At 29.5% G+C, this 23062-nt stretch overlaps 1 protein-coding gene and 2 pseudogenes across 1 annotated transcript in view; 2 read left to right on the top strand and 1 right to left on the bottom strand.

Moving 5' to 3' along the window:
• Positions 1 to 23062, bottom strand: part of LOC142327937 (uncharacterized) — a 53913-nt gene that overhangs the window by 13777 nt on the left and 17074 nt on the right. Inside the window, exons 3-5 of the mRNA XM_075371328.1 lie at positions 22914 to 23052; positions 17242 to 17495; positions 15400 to 15567 (exon numbers count right to left, since the gene is read on the bottom strand). Coding sequence (XP_075227443.1) covers positions 15400 to 15567; positions 17242 to 17493 — 420 coding nt within the window. The 5' untranslated portion in view covers positions 17494 to 17495; positions 22914 to 23052. The remainder of the gene's footprint in view (positions 1 to 15399; positions 15568 to 17241; positions 17496 to 22913; positions 23053 to 23062) is intronic.
• Positions 10270 to 10884, top strand: LOC142327800 (cytochrome c oxidase subunit 1-like; annotated as a pseudogene).
• On the top strand, positions 10979 to 11619 carry LOC142327799 (cytochrome c oxidase subunit 2-like; annotated as a pseudogene).

The following is a 23062-nucleotide window of genomic DNA, read 5'->3' as shown; positions in this document are numbered from 1 at the left end:
ATTTTTACATTAAAATTCTAAAGATTATCTTCACTGTAAAAAGTAGATCAAACTTGCATTGATTTTTAAGTCTGTATTTAACTCTCTCTACAATCTTATTATAGTGACAAAAACTGTCGGTTTTTTTGAAACCATTATAGCAAGATTTCATTGAACTAAAATTGTTGTACTGGAAAAAATTCAGCGGCCAAACATTGATTATCTTTAAATTGCTACCTACATTAAATAAATTTCATTTCTTAAAATTCCAAGGATAAATCTGAAATTTTTTATTCTATAAAAGATCACTGTTTACTAATTTAGGAATGAAGTAAGATCACGACAGGATCCCAGGTGGCTAGGATTCCGGCCTAGGCATTGGACTGGTCGGAGGTAGTAGGTGCATTGGCATCATGCCACGGTTATATTGGTATTGTTTATGATTTGATTTGGCAGTCCCGCTAGCAGGGGTGGCCGCGCTACCAGGGTATGGTAGCCTGTGCGACCGGGGATGTGGCTTCATTCCACTGGTGGCGGTCCTGATTGTAACTTGGTAATGTAATGCTGCACAAGACTCCATGATGAGACCAGGTGAGGGTGCCAAGTTTGTCCCCGACTCCTGCGCAGACAGGAATAAAGTTACTTACCCTTGTTAGATGACTTAATTTGGTCGACTTACTTGGGTGTAGATCTGAATTTCTATGTTGCACAAAACATAATTTTGATTGGTATGAGTGTAACACTGATTTATCTTTCAACTCGTTCGTTTTCTGGGCCAATCACAGTCATGAACGGTGCTGTCAAATTTGGACTAGGTGCTGGGTCTGCGCTTCTGCGGTTTTCGTTAGTTTGAGGGAATCATGTTAGGTTGGATGTGAAGATGTCCGTTTGAGGCCTATGTGAAGGCGAAATTTGATTTGTATTTTACTGATGCAGCTGTCTGCCGAGGCATTTATGTCAGTGGCATCGGTTAGAAAGTCTTAAGACGACCTCTGGTAAAGCCCCTCAGGGCTTGGAAACTGAGGGGGTGGTGTGGCGACTGCTAACGTCACAAATGGGTGTCTTCCCCCTACGGGGTTGGGGTGCCGTGAGATATGTGGGCATTACTCAGATTTATGTAAAAGCCATGAGATGTGCCGGCACTAAAGATTCCATTATATACAGGCCAAGCTGGCTTCTAAAACCCACTTTTACAATATACACTGTTAATATTTCTTGGCCTGTTGTGAATGCTTTCTTATTTTATGTGGCTTGTAAGTAACATCAGACAATATGATTGCAGATTGCAGTCACATTGTTAGCTTCTGTTGCTTCATTTTCCTATTTTATGAACTCCAATTGTTATGTGACAGATTTATTGTTTGTTGTATAACAGGAGATTATTTTTTCGTACTATTTTCGAAAGTTTTTTGTATAATGTGTTTTTAGTTAGTCAGTTTACACCAGTTATAAAATGCTAAATTTGTATTACATTTTGTTATGAGTAAAAATAAAATGAAAACTTTCATATCAGATATCCTATTTTTTTTATATCGAATCCTATCTCTCTTAGTTATGAATTAGGTTAGTTTTTTTTTTGGTTATGGTTTATTAAATATTTCACAGTTAAAAAAAAAAAACAAATTAACATTTTACAAAATTGTTCATCTTCAAACAGTGTTTGAAGATTTTCTGGTTGTAGCAACTTCAAATCATGTAGACCAAGGGTTCGCAACCTTCTCCTTGCGGGCACACATGCACCCTCGAAGCTATTTATAGCTTCGAGGGTGCATGTGTACACCTATTATTTAACTTTTTGCCCATGACAAAAAGTTGAAATAACAAAATAAATAAAATAGCAATATGTATGACCCCGTACCACAAAAAAGTTGAGAACCCCTGATGTAGACCAACACAAAAGAAACTGAGTGATTAAGAACTTCCATACTGCTGAGTGACAACGAAGAAAGTATATTTCTCTATACAAGCCTGACAGCATTTCAGACATTTCACCGGATAATGGAAATATGCTTCCAGAACAGTGTTTAGAAATGGAAAAAAGAAACTATAGAACAGATGGAGCTAGCTATCAGAAGATGAGTGGCATGAAGTTGACGATGCCAAATTACCTCTTCATATCCAGTTCAGAGGTAAAGAAAAAAATATAACTATCATACTACGTACTCCAAGAATAAAGAAGCTTTAAGAATTTATTTTTTTTTTTTTAATTGTATGGCCCACATTAGACCACTTTAGTCAATTTTTATAGGACGGTTTTCAGTTTCCTTTTAGCCCAGTTCTTCATTCTTTCAGATCTTAACTTTCTTTCTTGGTTTGAAACGGTTTTCTTTCTTGAAGTCATTAGTAGTTTGTTTGCCTTCAAGTTTCTTAATTTTGTCTGTTTTGTTCTTCAAATCTCGCACTGTAATTTCGAGTTTCTTCATGTCTTCTTTGATTTCTAAAATTAATTTTATGTTAGTTTTGTTATTCCATAATTTTTCTATTATTTTCCTGATGATTCTATTTTCTGGTGTTCTGATTAGGTGTTCCAAGAATGAGATCCATTTCTTTTTTATTGTGCTGGTTACTGGTTCTATTCCTTTATAGACTGTTTCATTTGAAGTGAGCCTCCAGTGTCCATTCTTTTAATATTTTTTGTTTATGCACATTCTGACTAACCTTCTTTCTATTTTGAGGATCTTGTCTATTGCTGCAGTATTGGTTGTTTTGAAGATGGTCTCACTTGTACATGTAATTTCTGGTTGTGTGACTATCTTATAGTGTTTAAATTTTGTTGCAATTGAGAGACTTTTTTTTGTTGTAGGTGTTCTTGGTAAGATGCTGCGCCCTAGTCAGTTTATTTATTCTGTTATGCCTAGCTGGTTTTTCATTGAGGTTGTATGTTATGATTCCTCCAAAATACATGAATTTATCTACAATTTTAATCTCTTGGCCATTTACTGAAGTTTTATTTGCAAGGGGGGGGGTTTATATTCTTCAGGTTAACTTTGAACTATTTTCTCATTATACATTCCAAGACACAGTTGAACAACAGTGGTGAAAGGCTATCTCCTTGTCTCAATCCAGTTTTTATGATAAATGTTTCAGAGAATTCCCCTCTAAACTTAACTTGGGATTTTGTGTTTGTTAATGTGTTTTGTAATTGTTAATCTTCTTGATCAGTTTTGGGTGAATTCCGAAGCTTCTTAGTACATTTATCATTGAGGGTCTATGTTTAGTCATACGCTTTTTTAAAGTCCACAAAGGTTACAGACAGAGGCTTATTTTTGTTTTTTATAGTATGCCATGATCAATTTTAAAATGATAATTTGTTCTGAACAGCTTCTCCAAGGCCTGAAGCCTCCTTGATATTCATCCAATTCATGTTCCAGTTGTTCCTTGATTCTATTGTACAAGATTTTGGATAAAATTTTGTATGCGCAGTCCAATAGGGATATCCCTCTGTAGTTATCTGGATTGTTCTTGTCCCCTTTCTTGTGTAGTGGGAGAATTACAGTTGTCCAGTGGCCCAAATTTTCTGTCGTCCAAATTTTTGATAGAGCGATGTTAGGGATGTCCGAGTTGAGTTGCCAGCATATTTCCACATTTCTGCGAAAACCTTATCTTCCCTGCTTGCTTTATAGTTTTTCAGCTCCTTGAGTGCAGTCTCAACTTCTTGGGCTGTTGGGAGATTTATGTTTTCTGGTTTGGATTTTATGAGTGTGTTTATGTCGATTTTCAGAAGTTTCCCTGGTTCTTCGCAGTTTAAAAGTTTGTTGAAAGCTTCTGCCATAATTTCGGCAGTGTCATTGTTATTATGTACTATTTTCCCCTCCTTTAACAATTACTGAAATACAAGGTTATCATAAAATAATGGTGCGGTTTCAGTAATTCATAGGAAGATTGTAGGGAAATTTCTAGATGTTATATTGGTATCCCTGAAAGCCTCCAACCCAAAGGTTTGTTTATCAGCAGTTGTAACCACGTCATTTCTTGTATCGTTGTTGCGGTGAGTTTAGCGAGTTACTATTCCATAATTCCATAGCTACAATTAGGTATTCCAAAATCTACAGTTCACAGAGTTTTACATAAAAAACTGAAATTACATGCTTATAAAATTCAAATACTGCAGGAATTGAAACCTGATGATGGTGTAAAACGTTACGATTTCGCTGTTGAAATGTCGGACAGAATAAGTGAAAACGAATCATTTTTAGACGATATAATTTTTACAGACGAAGCTACATTCCACGTGAATGTATGCATTAACAGACACAATTCACGAATACGGGGCTCTGAAAACCCACACGCAATTATTGAGAAACAACGCAATTTGCCTAAAGTTAATGTTTGGTGTGGTGTGATGAAAAATCGTGTAATAGGGCCTTTCTTCTTTGCTGAAAAAACAATTAATGGAGTTGCGTATCTTGATCTTCACGTGTTAACAGATTATTGCTTTACTCAGCCGGATGAACTCGAAAACATTCATCGACTTCATTTCCAACAAGATGGTGCTCCCCCGCACTTCAATGCATCGGTCACGGACGCTTTGAACGAAAAATTTGGAGATCGATGGATAGGTCGGCAAGGACCCATACTTTGACCTCCAAGGAGTCCCAGACCTGACACCTTGTGATTTTTTCTTGTGAGGGTACATCAAAAGCGTTGTTTATACACAAAATATTTACAACCTAAACCACTTAAAAAACAGGATTGATGAAGCAATGACAACCATTAACGAAGAAATGTTAACTAATGTTTAGATAGAAGTTGAGTATCATTTGGACATTTGTCGAGCGACTAAGGGCGCACATATTGAAATTTATTAATTATGTAAAAAAATGTTTCAGATGGCAAATTTTAAAAATAAAAAACATAAACTGTTAGTAATTCTGTTTTAATTTAAACCATGTTCAAAACCGAACCATTCTTTTATGATAACCTGTATATAAAATTTTTTTTTTAATTTTAAACGTTATTGTAGCAAAAACAAACAGAAATGTTACAAATTTTATGATGTAAAATTGAAGAAAACATTCTTATCGCTACAGCCAGGGGTTTGACACCGTTTCTAATGAAATGAGGAAATTTTTTCCCATAATAATACACAAGGGGATAGTGAAATATCCCAAAATTTCTGACTGGCTGGGATACATCAATTCTTTGTGGTAACTGGAACTGATTTCAGATACTTCTAAAATTTGTTCATTTTGCCAGCAATGAAACAGCTAACAATGACAGAATAATAAAATTAGGAATTTGACCAAAAAAATTCAGGACAGATTCCTTGAACAATATCTGGTCAATTTATACCACAGATGAATCAATGATTGAATGAATAAAGTTACAATACTTCTATTGAGAGATATTTTTTCATATTACATTGAAATTTTGTATTGATGATATTGTAAATATCACCAGTTTTTGAATTTCCGAGTTGAAAAATCATAATTGAATTGTCTATTTCAGAAATTCATTACATTCCATTCCATATAAGTATCATTGCACATAACGGGTTTTTGAAATAAACTTTTCAGTTATAAACTATTTTGAGTGTTGTTTGGAAAAATATTAAACTTCATGTATATCATGGTTTTTTAGAATCAGGAAAGATTCTGAAAATAGTCAGTGAGTCAGGAAAAATCACGTTTTAAAAATTTGAGTGAACCCTGATTTTATATATATATTTATTCTATTAAACCATCAAGAACAGAATATTGAGATAAAACTAAGGTAAGATTTGATTCAATATTCTGTACTAGGTGGTTTATTTAATAAAATTTAAATATAATGTAACAGTACAAAGGAATTTATATATGAATGGACGTTGGTTAAACTGTTGGACTTATTGAGCATCTATCTTAACTGATTACAGACCATTCACTGAGTCATTGCAAAAAATTAATGGCCTTACATCACAATACTCATAGTGACTTGCCAAGTAGTATAGAACTTACCACGCTACAGAATAATGTATCATCCAGTGATGACTACGACTACATCTGTACTGTAGAAGGAATTCCCAGTACTATGAGCCACATTAGAAATATTTTTATAAAGTAACCTTAGATGGTGATTTTCACTTATTATTTCTCAGAGTTAATTAAAATTTCTAGCAAGTGCCTTTGTGTTGAGATAACTGGAAGTTACAGATTAAAACAACTTTTAGTGGTATTTCACCCAACATTAATAGAAGTACTTTGGGGAACATCGACTCATGGTTGTTCTTAATTTCCTGAGCCGAGATCTAGTCTGCCTCATTATCACATGTAAGCATATCAAAGAGCAGTTTAATTAATAGACACAGTTAAAATTAACATGATTTAATTTTAAAATGATAATTGATTGTGTATCATCATAAAGTAGTGGGTGAAGTATCCTGTCCAAAACACTAAAGGAGAATCTTGTGATGTACTACAGGCTGTTGATTGAACTTGTACAGAAGCTGCCACAGTTCTGTCATTATAAATCACTTCTGACATTTTCATTCAGAATTCTTTGTACTGAAAACAGAAGGTACTGTTCGATTATGAATCGATTATCAATCCTAGATTGCATTTATGATTTTTACCCTATTTGATTTCAGTTAACTTATTCGTACATTTGTAAATGTTTGTATAGATTTTGTGATTGACCGTTTAGAGGTTGCTGTCTTAGGCACCAAGATTTTCAAAGATACCAGGAAAAGTCCTGGTATTGTTTGTATACAATAAGTTTGTCCTCTAATGCTAATTATGGATGAAAGCGAACTAGTCAAAATTTATAGAAATGAAGTAGGTTTTTTCTTGTGAAAATTTAACTTTAAATTTAATTTTGTGCAGGTAGATCAACATTATCTGATTGCTTTCTGTAATCTAAATATAAAAACATTTGTTTTTGTTTAAGTAAAAATATTGAAACAGTTCTTTTTTAAAATGGTGTCCAAGTTTGATAAGGTTTAATTTTAATAACACTTCTTTATCAGGATACAATGTATGTGTGCTGCGTAATAAAAAAAATTACCAAGAACATGACTAAAATTTTCTGATAGATTATTAATAATGAGGATGATACTTCCCCGATTATCTTGCATTTACCTGAAGAAATATACATCCATTAAAGTCTGATTGATTAAAAGTCACTTGTGCCAGACTGACCAGTAAATTTAAGATCAGACCATTTTTGGTAGGTCAATTTGTTCTTTTTTTTATACCAGAAAGATTTATAGTTTTATTTTAATAGCCAACTTCAGTGCAGTGACTTTCAGTAAATGTAATAAACTTAAGTAAATAGATCTATTGTAAAGCCAGAGGCCTTTTTTTTTGTCTTATGTATGTATGTTTTATTGTTTTGAATTTAATTTATGGATTTACTTGGGTCACATTGCAGTATCTCACCATTGTAATTCCATACCATTTGGATAGTGGCCCATTGAATAACCAGGCTTTACAAGTTCATTAAAAGTAAGTATTAATTTAAATATTATTATAAATTAAAATAATAATTGTTATGATTAATATTGATTTAATTATATTTATACTTAATTCAAACATTTTGTAAACTTTTAAAAGTAACGCTTGTGATTACATTATGTAACCTCTTTCTCAGTAATTTTATGTAAAAATTATCATTAATTTTATGTCCTGAGAATTTTTAGGAAGAAACTCAAATCTGTAGATTTGAAAATGTTTTTATTTAAATTTGATGCTGCTCCAGATCATATATTAAATGTTTTTTCAATGAAATAATATTTATTGTATTCTCAGATATTTTTCCCTCTATTGGTGTCAATAACAGTTGTAAAGTGAATTTTCTCTCTATTATGATAATGATTTAATAGTAGTAATCTTTATATTCTTTGCTCATTATTCAACTAAAAAACATTGGTTGAAACTCAATAGAAATTCATGAAACTAATTTTTTTGTTTTGATTTTGATTTATTTATGCAATTGTAAAACTTATGTTTGTCCATTTCACGCAGTTTGTCTCATTAAAAGATTTATTTTAAATCTAAAATAATTATTATTGAAGCAAAGCTTCTTAATGCAGGCTTCAGGATGGGGAGTCAACTGAAATAAAAAGAGTGTCACGAAAAAACGTCATACACTAGTTGTATGTGTCGATACTAACTATAGATAGATCGATACTAACACGCGAGTTGTGTAAACACACACTCGTTCTTACTTTATACACAGCTAATTCGTATATGCGCATTCTTTTTTTTATATGTGTATTTCATTGCTAGTTCAAATTTCTTATCAATAAAAAATTGTATTGTGTGTATGTTATTTTGTATCATTAATAAGTCATATAATGTTGCGTAAAGAAGTTTCACTTCTGTAGTGTGTCAATGCACCGACACACTGGTTTTAATTTTTTTATAAATAATTTATTCCAAAAATTCACTATGTTTCTCTACTAGAAACATATCTTAAAGTAATAAAAAAATTTTCAATAGTATTTACTGTACTGAAATTTTTTACCTAATAAATTATAAACTATTCTTCAGTTAGTGGTAATAACAAAAAAAAAGCATTGCAAGACCCACCATCTTCTGGAGTAATAGTTCTGAATTAGCTAATGAGATATTACTAATAATATTTATGATGGTTTTCTCTCTGAACCGAATTAGTATTTTCTTTGTCCTGCCTCATCTTCTATTCTTTTGGAATACAGTATACAACTTTATTTTATTGTAGGTTTTCATGTCGTTTACTATTACAGAAAGGTACCATAACTAAACAATTTCACTTGACCTTTTTTTAAGAAATCTGTAATCTCTGAAAAATGGCATAGCCATTCTCAACAATTCTATGTGAGACTGATTAGATAAAAAGTGGTTACATTCTTCTGTTAACTGTGAATTTACTAAGCCAATCAAAATGCATTGGTATTCAGTCCCAACAACTAATGCCATCATGCTACACTATACAGTGAACATTACTATTCTGAGAGAAAGGAATCCTGACTAGTTTAACTTATTCTTCAGATGTTTATGTACATTAAGGCAAGACGATGATAGACAGTGTAAAGGATCAAATTACTGCACCAGTAATCTTTCTGTCATGAAAGATGCATTATATATAATCTATCCAGAAGTTATAAAATTTTGTCTGTTACCCTGAAAATGTAATGGCATACTCTATATAAATAGCTTCACTTTATATTTATCATTACTATATTTAAGTTTAATAGATGTTTTGTAAGAATTTTTTGTAATTTGAAAATGTGTAGATAGTATAATAAAATATGGTAAAAATGAGACGTATACACATCTTAGGAATAGTCGACTTGAGACTGTACAAGACTACACTTCATTTATATTCATACATATCATCCTCATTCATCCCTGAAGTAATGATTCCTTATAGTGGTTCCAGAGGCTGAACAGAAAAAAGATTAAATTTTAATTGATCTCATTCTTTAACAATTAATTTTGTTTTTTGTTTATAATAACTTTCATTTATTTATGTAGGTTTTTTTAGTTACTATTTATTTTAAAAATAGTGGAACCCTTGAATAACAAGCTCACTTGTAACAAGAACTTAGTTGTAACGTACAAAATTCTGAGATTTGTTTGTTTTCTACCTCATAAATGTTAAATTAATTTGCTTTTAGCAAGTTATCGATGCATCATAAACTTGGTTATTACAAGTATTTTCATTTCTTAAAATACTGCAATTCAAAAAAAGTTAACCAAATAATCGCAATGCAAGGAATTGAGATTTCTTCATTAACAAAATGTACATTTACGATTTATATGTAAGGATGTGACATTTTATCTTAGGCCTGTTCAACTCAGGTCTGAGGGTGAACAAAAGGTTTGTAACAAGACGTTGTATACAGTATGTACAATTCAAGTACAGTACATACAGTATAAATTCCATTGAGGTATTACAAAGGTTGGTAGTTATTTTAATTTCTTGGGTTTTCTGTTTGCAAAATTCCAGGAAAGACTGGGGCCAAACAATGATCTGTGAAAACCATCCAAACAGGTTCATCAAACTCTATAGCGTATTTTAAACGATTTAAGTGAAAGTTTGAAGAGGAGCGTGGTTAAAGATAAATTTTACCTGTCCTATCCCCACCGGTAAATTAAGTAGTCATAATATTCAGTTTAAAAATACAGTACTATACCATAGAATAAGTTAAACAAACAGTATTGCGCATTACAGTGATCGATCGGATACCCAGTATCCAAATACTGTGTAGTAAAACTGTAGTCGCGCCAGTGAATGCATTTTCATTTTAGTGTTTCTTGCTAAAAAAAACTGTACAGTATATTTTTAAAAAAGTGTATTCTATTAACGCCGGTTCATTTGTAATGTATTATTGCAGTACCAACAGGAATTAAAATCTTTAGATGAATGGCCACAATACTAGGAATAACAAAAAAAAAATCACCCCAAATAATTTGATCTATAGGATTTGTATTTCTATTCACTATTGGAGGATTAACAGGAGTAATTCTAGCCAACTCTTCAATTGATGTAATTTTACACGATACATACTATGTTGTAGCCTATTTTCATTATGTATTATCAATAGGAGCAGTATTCGCCATTATAGCAAGAATCATTCACTGATTCCCACTAATAACAGGTATAAGAATAAATAAAAAATGATTAAAAATTCAATTTTCAACCATATATTTAGGAGTAAACCTAACATTCTTCCCACAACACTTTTTAGGTCTAGCGGGAATACCACGACGATATTCAGATTACCCAGATAATTACATGACATGAAACATAATTTCATCCATAGGATCATTAATTTCAATAATCAGAATTATAATATTCATATTCATCATATGAGAAGCCATAGCATTTAAACGAATTACAATCTTTAAAAACAATAAATCATCCTCAATTGAATGATTTTCAATTACACCACCCCCTGAACACTCTTTTAATGAATTACCACTAGTATCTAAGCCATTCTAAGAGTGGCAGAAAATTGTCATGAACTTAAAATTCATTAATAAATAAAAAAATAATTTCCTTAGAAATATCATCATGAATAAAATTTAACATAATAAATAGAGCCAGACCAACTATAGAACAACTATTAAATTTCCATGATCACACTATAATAATTCTATTATCCATTACAGTAACAGTAACAATTATAATAGCAACAATAACAAAAAATAAATTATCAAATAATATATTAACAGAAAATCAAATAATAGAAACAATCTTTGTATAATACCAGGTATAATACCAGCAATCATTTTAATTTTTATTGCTATCCCATCAATTAAAACCTTATACCTAATAGAAGAAGTAATCAAACCATCAATTACTATTAAAACAATTGGACATCAATGATACTGATCTTACGAATATTCAGACTCCAAGAAAATAGAATTTGAATCATATATAAAACCACAGAATGACTTATCATCATTTCGACTAATTGAAGTAGATAACCGAATAATTATCCCATTCTCAACACAAATTCGAATAATTGTATCATCATCTGACGTAATCCACTCTTGAACAATTCCATCAATAGGAGTAAAAATAGACGCAATCCCAGGGCAACTTAACCAAATTAGCCTAATAACTAAAAACCCAGGAGTATTTTTTGGACAATGTTCAGAAATCTGTGGAATAAATCACAGATTCATACCAATTACTATAGAAAGAATTAATATAAAATCATTCATTAAATGAATAAAAACATAAAACTAATAAACATTAAGTGACTGAAAGAAAGTAATGGTCTCTTAAACCAAAATATAGTAAACATCGAATACTCTTAATGAAAGAGGCTAGTTTAAAAAAAACATTTAACTGTCAAATAAAAAATACATTTTATGTGCATCTTGATTCCACAAATATCTCCTATTATATGAAACATCATATTAATAATAACAACAGCCACAATCATAATAAACATAACAAAATTATTCTTTATAACTAACCTAAATCCAAATAAAAAAAATAAAAATAAAAAAAAAATAAAAATTTATATTAACTGAAAATGATAACTAGACTATTCTCAACATTTGACCCAATAACTAAACTTTTACAAAGAAACTGAATAATTATAATAATAACAACAATAATTTTACCAAAATGATACTGAACCAAAAAATCTCGAATAAATATAATAATAAAAATAATAGAAAAAAACTAATAAATGAATTTAAATTAATAACTCACCAAAAAGAAATTTTAATCATAGTAATATCAATCTTTATATTTATCATAATCAGAAATATAATAGGATTAATTCCTTATGTATTCACATCTACAAGTCATTTAGTAGTATCAATGTCAATTGCATTACCAAGTTGAATCATAATTACAACATACAGATGAAAAAACTTCACAAATGAGATATTCAAACACATACTACCAAAAGGAACTCCCTCAGCCATTTCACCAATAATAATTCTAATCGAAACCACAGGAAATCTTATTTGACCAATCTCACTAGCAGTTCGATTAACAGCAAATATAATTGCAGGTCACCTACTAATAACCCTATTAGGAAACACATCATCCATTAAAATCTTAGTATTCATTATACCAATTCAAATAACCTTAACAGCATTTGAAACAGCAATTTCAATAATTCAAGCATACGTATTTGCCACACTTGTAACTCTTTATTCTAGAGAAGTACCCTATGAAAAAAAATCATCCATTTCACATAGTAACAAAAAGACCGTGACCAATTATGCTATCTATAAATGTAATAACAATATTAACAGGAACTGTAAAATGAACTCAAACAAAAGAATATAACTTAATAATATTAGGGTTAACCTTGTTAACAATGTCAATAATATTATGATGACGAGACATCACACGAGAAGCAACATTCCAAGGAAATCATACAAATAAAGTAAAATCACTAATAAAAATAGGAATAATTATATTCATTGTCTCAGAAATAATATTCTTTGTATCATTTTTCTGAATAGTCTTTCACTCAAGACTAGCTCCATCAATTGAAATTGAAATAAATTAACCACCAAAACCCATTAAACCATTTAAGCCATTAGAAATTCCCCTATTAAACACAATTGTCTTAATCTCATCAGGAATTACAGTAACATGAGCACATCACAGAATCTTATTAAATAAATTATCAATATCAAACAAATCATTAATATTAACCATCATTCTAGGATTATACTTTACATTTCTACAAAAATGAGAATATCAACAATCTACCTTCACAATAGCAGACTCAATTTATGGATCATCATTTTTTCTAACTACAGGATTTCACGGTATTCATGTTATTGTAGGAACAACCTTCATTATAATCTCAATGGTACGATGCATAAAAATACATTTTTCAGCCAGACATCACCTAGGTTTAGAAGCAGCAATCTGATACTGACATTTCGTAGACGTAATTTGATTATTCCTATATCTTTCAATTTACTGATGAGGAAAATAATAATAATCTTTTTAGTACAAAAAGTATAATTAGCCTCCAACTAATAGATTAAAAAAAAATTAAAAAGATAATCAAAATTACAATAACAATAATTTCACTAAGATTAATTATTATTATAATAATAACATTCACAATATTAATCTCTAAAAAAATAAAATAAGACGAGAAAAAAATTCACCATTCGAATGTGGATTTTCAAAAATATCATCGACACGAAAATCATTTTCTACTCACTTCTTTTTAATTGCAACAATCTTCTTAATCTTCGATGATATTGAAATCTCAATAATCATACCAATATTCTCAACAAAAATGATAATTATAGAAGAATGACTGATTTCATCAACAGTTACAATCTTAATCCTAATTATAGGACTTATACATGAATGAAAAATAGGAATACTAGAATGACGAAACTAAGGAGAATAGTTAAATATAACATTTACTTTGCAAATAAAAATTATTGAATAATCAATTTCTCTTAAATAGAGTAAAGAAGTAAAATTACAATTAATTTTGACTTAATCTTAAGGATAATCCTCATACTCAATTTAACTGAAGCTAAATAGAAGCTATTCACTGTTAATGAAAAAATTGATTATATCCAGTTAAAAGAATAAAAAGTAAAGGAGCCGCTAACTACCTTTCAAGTGGAATCACTTTATTCTTATTTATATAGTTTAAAAAAAACAATACACTTTCAATGTATAAATAAATAAATTTTATAAATGTCCAGAGAAAAAATTCATAATAACAATTTCAATGTTAGGCTTTTAATTAAGCTATCCGAACAAAAAAAAAAAATAAATAAAAAATAAAACCTAAGAATATTTAAAGTAAACCTATCAAAAAAAAAACCTAACCATTGAAAAAATCCAACTAAACCACCAGAAACAAAATATTCTAATCAACCCACATCAACTAATCTATAACTAAAATAACAAAAACTAAAAAACCGATTTAAAAAAAACCTGAAGAATAAAATCTTAAAAACCTCATAGAACTGAAAAAATAAAAATAAATTAAACCAAAATAAAAATATAAAAAACTTAAAACATCAAAAAATAAAAAAAAATAAAAAACAAAAATAAAGGAATCAACTTAAAATCAAAAGACAAAACAAAAAAAAATCATCCTCAAATAACCAAAACATAAAAGAACCAACAAATAAACAAGAAAAATATAAAAAAAAGAGAAATATTTATAAAAAAACTGAAACAAAAATTAATATAAGGAAAAAAAAAAGAATTGGAAGAAAATAAATAATAAATTAAACGTAAACTGTAAATAAAAGTAACACCAACAAAAAAAAAAAAAAAAAAAAAAAAAAAAAAAAATTCTATAAAAAAAGGGAAATCCACAATAAACAAATTAAGAACCCTCATGGTTAAACATGAGGAGTATTTATACAATTCAGAGTTAAATATGGGAGTTTTAAAGGCAGTTTATACATGTATTATAAAATAAGAAACAGTTATTACACATTATTACTGTTCTAAGATTTAACAAAGTTAATAAAAGCAGAGATCCATTGCATTGTTTCTTACAGTGCTTATTGCTGATAAGATGAAAAGATAAATAATGCAATATTAATGATGATTATTTTTTCAATTAATTAAACAGATAATTGTTATTATTAATAATCAATAAGAATAATAACCAATTAGATTATTTTATTTACATAATTTTTAAATGCCACTGACTGCTGTTGTGTTCATTAAAATCAAACGGATACCAACAACATACAATAAAACTGCACCTAGCATTCTATGAAATGATTTATTTAAGCATGACTTTAGCCATAAACATTTTATCCTTACTTTAAATTCTACATTTCCATATACTTCTATATCCCAACATTAAAGCATCAAGGTATACAGTCCATTAATTATTACAATTACGCACATAAAAACGTCATAAAAGTCCACAGTAACTTTCTAACACACAAATAATACCTCGTGCAATAAAAAAACACCAATAACGTAATAGCATTATTGATTAATAAACAACAATCAATAAAAAAAAATATCACTTACCAACTGTTGAAATGGATCTAATTCAAAATCCCACTTATAAGCCATCTTAGGAACTCTTTCTTTGAAATCCAGAACTAGCTTGACAGCCAATTCTTCAGCCCAGTCAGCTTTCTCTAAAACTTTTAAACTTGGCGTTTCAGAAATCTTCAGAACTGGAATACTAGATTCCTATAAACATAAATAATATTAAAATAAACCACTACAAATATTTATTAAAAAAAGGACGTCATTCATATATCTTAAAATTTAGTTTAATATATACAATTATATTCCACAATCATATACTAGGGTAACTCCAATTTTATCATTTCTGCATCACTTTATGGCAATTCTACTAACAATTAGATGAAGTTTATTGCTATGTCAAACCTAAAAGAATGTATTCTGCTACAATTTCTTTGTGTTTTGCTAAGGTTTCTAAAAAAACTTACAAGAAATTCAGTTTTATCAATTTATTTTTATCATTTCTGGATCATTTTATGGCTAATCTACTAAAGGAAGCCTCAAGGTTTATTTATAATATTATAAATGTAAAATGTCTAGGTTTGACCAGGTTGTTTTTCACTAAAAGTTTATTCATAAACTCCTATTTAAGGTTTGGGAAAATTTGTTGTAAATACAGAACTGCTAACATGAACATGTACAAGCATACGTGTAAACCAAAATTGAAATAAATGGGTATCTTACAATGAAATGGACAGAGTTTCAGGATATGACAAGTGAAAAAAAGAAAAAAAATTTCATATAAACATGGGTATGGTAATGCTTAGATTCTGACATGTAGCTTGCAAACAATTTTGTCTTAATCTATGCTCCAAAGGTTAAAGAAGCCATAATGAGATTCTTGGAACTGAAATTGAGTGATAGATTTGATGGTTTAATAGTTTATAATCAGAAAAATTAATAAAACAGGTCCTAGAACGGAATTTCTTGTAATTTTTTATAAAACTATTGCAAAACACAAAAAAATTATGTCGCAAAATAAAATTTTTTAGGTTTGACAAAGCAATAACTTCATCAAATTGCAAGTAAACAAAATTTTGTAGAAAATTTTATTCTGAGAAAACCTAGTCAACTAACATTAACAGTTTAGGAAATCTGACCTAATTCTAAACAAAACATGTCAAAATGTGGCAGAAAAATTGTTAACCACAATTAACAGTCAAGATTTAGAAAATTTACACTATGTAAGTACAAAGTAACATTCCATTCATACAAGAATTCATTTTGCAATGAATCTCTATGCACTTTGTAGCATGTTTCTATTACTCATCAAGAACTTTAGGGATGCTTCTGATGTAGTGGAAAATCAACTTGAATGTTGGTTTTCTGTTTCTTCATCATTTACATAATAACGATTGAAGAAAGATTCAATTTTCAAAAACTTTCACAAATATAACATCATAAAATTGTACACTGCAGTTTCTTATTTTCACTTCTCTACTCATAAAAAAACCTTTCTTGTACTTTAAATAGTAACTGTTTCATCTGTTTGTTAGTAATAACAATTTCCAGCAATATCACAAATGCTATGTTCACAACAGATTTTCTCAAATTTAAAAGTGAGTTTATGAATTAACTTTCAGTTAGAATTCTCATCAGCCTTGGCATTTTCACATGCTATAAATGTCATATATCATATTACTACACAAGCAAACTTTAGTCTGCTGTATTGGATTATAAAAAATGCAGAAATGAAGTGCATAAGTTTGCACATGCATGCATGTGCATGAGAACAAGCTCACCCCCCCCCCACACACACACACACACACACATAAAAAGGGGCTTGAAATTAGAATTTCTGAAAAGATAACTCTTTAACATTAACAAAAGAAAACTTACTACTGGAATAACTTCTTCCTGTTCTTCAGTATCAATGTTAACAACTTTAGCAACAGGTTTTGGTTTAGTTTCTTTTATTTCTTCTTTCTTAACATCTTTTTTCTTCTCTTGTATAGTTAAACCCAGTGAATCTTCTACTTGTAAAATGTTTGTCAAATTAATAACATTTTTCTTAGCCGGAAGTACAGGGAACTGCTGTGTATCTACTACATTAAAGTCATATCCACACTTCATACCAGGAGGAGTGCTCATCACTGTTTCATGAAACATAAAAATAAACCACTAAATATTGAAATATATTAAACACAATTATAACACAAAAAAAAATTTCGCTTATAACACAGAACTTTCATAAAAAAAAATCACATAACATGAGGATAGGAATTTAAAACTTCAATGCACAATAATTTTTTAACTTTTTACACTGAGACAAATTAACTAATTAAGAGATGTATAAAGGAAGGAGCTCTGACAATCATCAATTTATAAATCTCACCTCCAGTTTACAAAAACACTTACAAGATTAGAAAATACATACAAAAAACTGAAATCAACTGAATCCCAAATCTTAGTAATTTAATGATGTATTATACATCCCAATCCCATAGGGGAAGACACCCACCTAGTGATGTTCCGGTCGCCACACCCCCTGTGGCCTTTAATAGCCCCCATTTCTAGCCCTGGTGGCCTTTAATGGGAGTCGTCTATTGCCCTCTGACTTTTTACATCTCATAGTAATAAGCCTGGCCTTATTGGGATGCCACCGATGTAAATGCCTCGATAGACATTTGCATCAGTGATTTATTAACTCAGCTTACTGCCTTCACTGTAGGCCTTGTCCGGACTTCTTGAATGTCCTACATCATATCCCTCTAAACTAGCTGACCGAGTTCGTGGAAGCACGAACCCAGCACCTACTTCTACTTTTATTGAGCCAATTTCGTGAATGTCTCAATTTTTGAGGCAAGTTTAAACACAACATACCATCAAAAATGTTGATCACAACAACAAAATTTAGTCCTAAATTCTCTTACTGAACTCAACTTAGTTCATACCCCCGACTTAGGTTAAATTGTGGACTCCGGTCTGGTCTACAAGGGAGAGGCGGACAGACCTCCTGCTTCCACTCAGCTCCATTGCAGAGTCCCTTATGACATTCACCTCACCATCGTAGAGATGCCGTTACACCTCACGGCTGCATGGGATCCACGCTCTCAGCAGTGCAGTCGCCATTCTGCCAACAGCTTAATTTAGCTATAATTTATAATCATCTCAGATCTAACTAAACATGGCTCGCCGCCAAAGTACCTATCTTCAGCTAATCAAACTGTCCAGGCAGATCCTAGCCGCCCGGGTTCCTACTCTACTAAATCCCCTTGGTCATCCTATGCTGGGCGAGGAATCGAAGGAAGTCAGTGACAATTGTTCAATCTATGCGAGTCCTCTAGGTGACTCACAAATCAAAGAAGGAGTTTATTCTCCTAAGTTCCCTAACAACTCTGGTATGCCCAGCGATGTAGTAATACAGTGCTTCCCTAATATACTGTGGATAAATATGGTTACCATTGCTTGTAATTTCTTTAATGAAGAAATAAAGCCTCATATTGAGAGAAAAAGAAAATTCTGCTTTGAAATTATATGAGAAAAGAATGGATTCAATCGAAAATGAAAACTGAATTTTTCTGCTTCAGTAAAAAATAATGATTCAGTCAGTAAACACATACAGTTATTTCAAATTAATGAAAAAAAAAAACACTTGGAGAATCAGATTTAATATCTTTTGTTGTGGAACAGTTGTTAGATACTGTCACTAACAAATAGGTACATCATAAAAATTAAGAATGATGAAATGAGCAATATATATTCAATAATAATATTTTTTCTAAAAAATATTTTTGCAAATTTCTTACATTAGCAGAAAATGGATACCTCTTACAGATAAAAACAGACTTCTTACACTCTGATAAAATCCACTAGTCTTCTGTACTCTTGTACTAATTTCTTTGGCCATTCTCAGAAAAAACTGCTCCCAAATAAGTAAACTTTTTTACCCTTTCTATTTTTCTACCATTTATAGTTATGTCCATTGAATTTCCCTTTTTTCTGTCTAGCACAATCATTTTACTCTTAAAACTGCATAGTATATAAACAAAAATTACACTAAGAATTATCAATATGTAACGATGGAGTGCAAAATTAAAATAAAGTAACTTTAAAAAAAAGCCCAACAGAACTCAAGAATTTGAAAAGTTTTTCTATTTTGTACAGATCACCCATAACTTGCAAGTCTTTTGTAACATGTAAGTAATTACATGTTATAAAAATAATACAACATTCATTTTGAATAAATACCGTATGCAGTATAATATCTCATTATTTTTTAAATGTGTTCACATAATGTGCTTTGTTAATTAGTATAAATTAATAAGTAGTCTTTTATTATTATTATTATCATTATTATTATTACTACTACACTTTAACTGAAGAGTAATTTTATGTATAAAATCATCTTAAAACCACACAAAGAATGTCAATACAAAAAATTATTTGTATTTATTACAAAATGAAAGAAAGTATTTTATACAACCAACAAGATCCAGCAATATAACAGTTATATTGCAGGCGCGCCTTTAACAAAGAGTCTTGTCATATTCCCTTTGTGTCCAAACTCAAGAAGCACTGTACAGTAACATCTCCTTATTTTGTGGGGTTAAGGGACTGTAAAAATGCTGTGAATACAGAAAACAAATATAGAACCAGAACTAATACTCATTTAAGGAAGAATGGTTAAGTTCTATGTTAAATGAAAAAAATTCATGTGTACTTTCTTAGGGTGATGTTACTGATAAAATACAGACGGCAACATTAATTATAAGCACTGGTTTAGTACAATACATAGGTACACTACACAAAAAGTGTTTAACAAAATACAGTATATTTCTTAATTTACTCTAAGCTTACCAAACTCATAAGCACTTACCAAACTATTTATTTTAAAAACTCACTACAGTACGTACAGTATGTACTGTATTAGAAAACTGTGTTACATGTTCAAATTGTACTCAGTAACTGCCTTAAAAAAGTAAAAAAAAAAAAACAAAAAAAAACAGTACTACAGTACACTAAAACTAAAATTACTGTAAAGGAAATTTACAAAACTAACCTACAGTATTTTGGATTATATTTATAAAAATTTGTAATTTTTCCTTGTCTTGTTCTTGTTTTTAAATCCACGTGAAGTTCTGTGTATTCTTGCATGGCGTCTTCAAATCTGCGCTTAAAGCTTAAGCTTCTATTCTAAGATGGATCTATAAAAAACTGGATAAGATCACGCGATAGTTTACTGCCTTGGGTATTTTCAGAGATCGTATCTTGTACCTCTTCACGTTTCACTTTGTACCTGCGCCATTAAATCTTTTAATATTTTGATTTTTTGTCACTACATATTGTAATGTATGCAAATATGGAAAATTTTAGCCGTGAATATAGAAAAGACATCGCAAAATATTACAACGTGAATAATGAAATTGCGAATACGCGAAGCGTGAATAAGATTTCACAGTATTTAATAAAATTACTTTTTTCTTAACAATATTTTTACAAAATTCTTGTTAGAACAAAATGACACCTCGGCAGTAATTTTATATTATGATTATATATATTATTTTAAGCTAATGTATATAACTTATTTTATATTTTGATATATTCAGAATAATAGAATAAAAAATCAGCGCTAAACCATTAACTTCAAAGTGAAGATAATATGCCATCATCTAGTTATTTTTGATATCTATAAAATTGTTTAAATTTAAAAAAATGTAAAATGATAACTTGGATAATTTTAAGAGTAAAAATCCAAAATGATCTACCTGTTTTACTTTAAAATTTAAAAAAGTTTTTTATTTTCTTCCAGCAAAATAATGTTTGAAATTTCTTTTACTAGTTAAAAATAGGCATTTGAGTATAACTTCACTTACTTTAATCATTATGTCAAAAACATAACATAACATAACATGGACATAACATTATGTCCATACAATGCCATTATTTTCTATTCTAACTGCATACATATAAATAAAACATTTTAACTTTTGTGTATATAATACATTATCAATTTTCAATGCCAAGGAAAAAGATATAGTGTAGAATGTTAATAAAAATTCTTAATACATTCTACATAAATGCATCTTAGGAATAAAATTATGTGAAAATGAGCCTCCTATATTGAATACTAAGGAGCCAAATGTACTGATAATCTCTATTTCTTATTTCTGTATCTTCATCCATTTTGATATATGTAAATAAAATTACAATGGATTGTAATATCAAATCATCCAAACTGACTAAAATAACCAAAACACATTTCTTTAATAAGAAAGCCTAAAACTGACAATTTCAGCAATTACCAGGTCCCAAAATATATAACCTATTTCTCAAATAAAAGTATCTATTAATACAGGGAAAGAAACTTAGGTACTTTTCCCAAAATTATAATAAACCGATTAATAGGGTTTGTTTGAAATAAATCAATGACACTATCGATAGATTACCATACACAGCTTAATTTTCTTGTTTTGTCATATCACTAAATTTCATATGCATTATACTCAACACAAAATAATAATATAAGAAGTTTGATAAAAGGTTTAAACATAATAAAAATAACCCAATTTATTCAGGTAAGATAAACATAATTCAACTAACTTAAAAATTATTACTTCAAATATTTTAATAATAAAAAATAACTACAATAATACTGAATACTTATATAATAATAATGGACCTTTTCCATTTTTTTAACTGATTTAGCTGAAAATACTATATTGGCAATAGAGTAATTCTCACCATCTGCAAAACAGAATCCAATTTCTTAAAAAACAAATGACTGTTTCAGATTAATGCCTTTATAAAGTAGTACTAATAACAAACAATACTAAAATGTTATCCATATTTAAGATAAAACCAAAATATGTCTTGTTAAAGGGGTTAACAACACATCAGAAATAAAATGATTTAAATTTATATTTGTATTTATAAAATAAAAAAATAGTGGTAATTTTTTGGGTCCAGGTGTAACATAAACTGCATCCTTTCAATGTGATAGTTCCAAAATATTTAAAATGTCTCAAAAAGAACAGCATGCTGAAGTTGAGGGATGTGAAAACAGCTAAAAAACTGATGACTAAAGCCAAATCTAATAAATCAGTTCCCTCAGATGATGATATTAAATACTGATGATTTGATTTCACTTGATGCTGTTGACATTTATTTCAGAAAAATTAATGTAGCAATCAATACAAATTAATTACAAAAAAAAAAAAAAATATATATATATATATATATATATATATATATATATATTTATATATAAAAAAGTAAAATAAAAAAGTAAATTTAAAACAAATTTACCAACATTAATAATTAATTTTTTTTTTTAAATTGTAATAATGTACACATCACTTTGTAAAGTAATTTTAATGTCAATGAATAAACTGCAGAAAGAGCAATTTTTTTCTAAAAATATAATAGTCAATCTATCAACTCTTTTTTTCTTAGTTTAAATTAAATATTTATTAATGTAAACTTAAATAACTAACAAAACGACTAAAAACTAATTTACTAACAATGTATATGCATGCACAAATAGTTTTATTTAGTTAAATTATACTAACAATTTTCAAAATCAATTGATATTTCATTATTAGCAGGATTACTACTACTTTTATCATTAAACTCGTCAACATCAGCAAAATCAGTCACAAATACCTCTTTGAATCTTAGCAATTCCCCTGTTTTTGGGTCACGTTCAGGCTGAAATTTT

The sequence above is a fragment of the Lycorma delicatula genome, chromosome 7 (assembly GCF_047948215.1).
Source record: "Lycorma delicatula isolate Av1 chromosome 7, ASM4794821v1, whole genome shotgun sequence".
NCBI classification, from domain to species: Eukaryota; Metazoa; Arthropoda; class Insecta; order Hemiptera; family Fulgoridae; genus Lycorma; species Lycorma delicatula.
The sequence above is the reverse complement of the archived record's forward strand: the minus strand, read 5'-3'. Positions and strand labels throughout refer to the sequence as shown.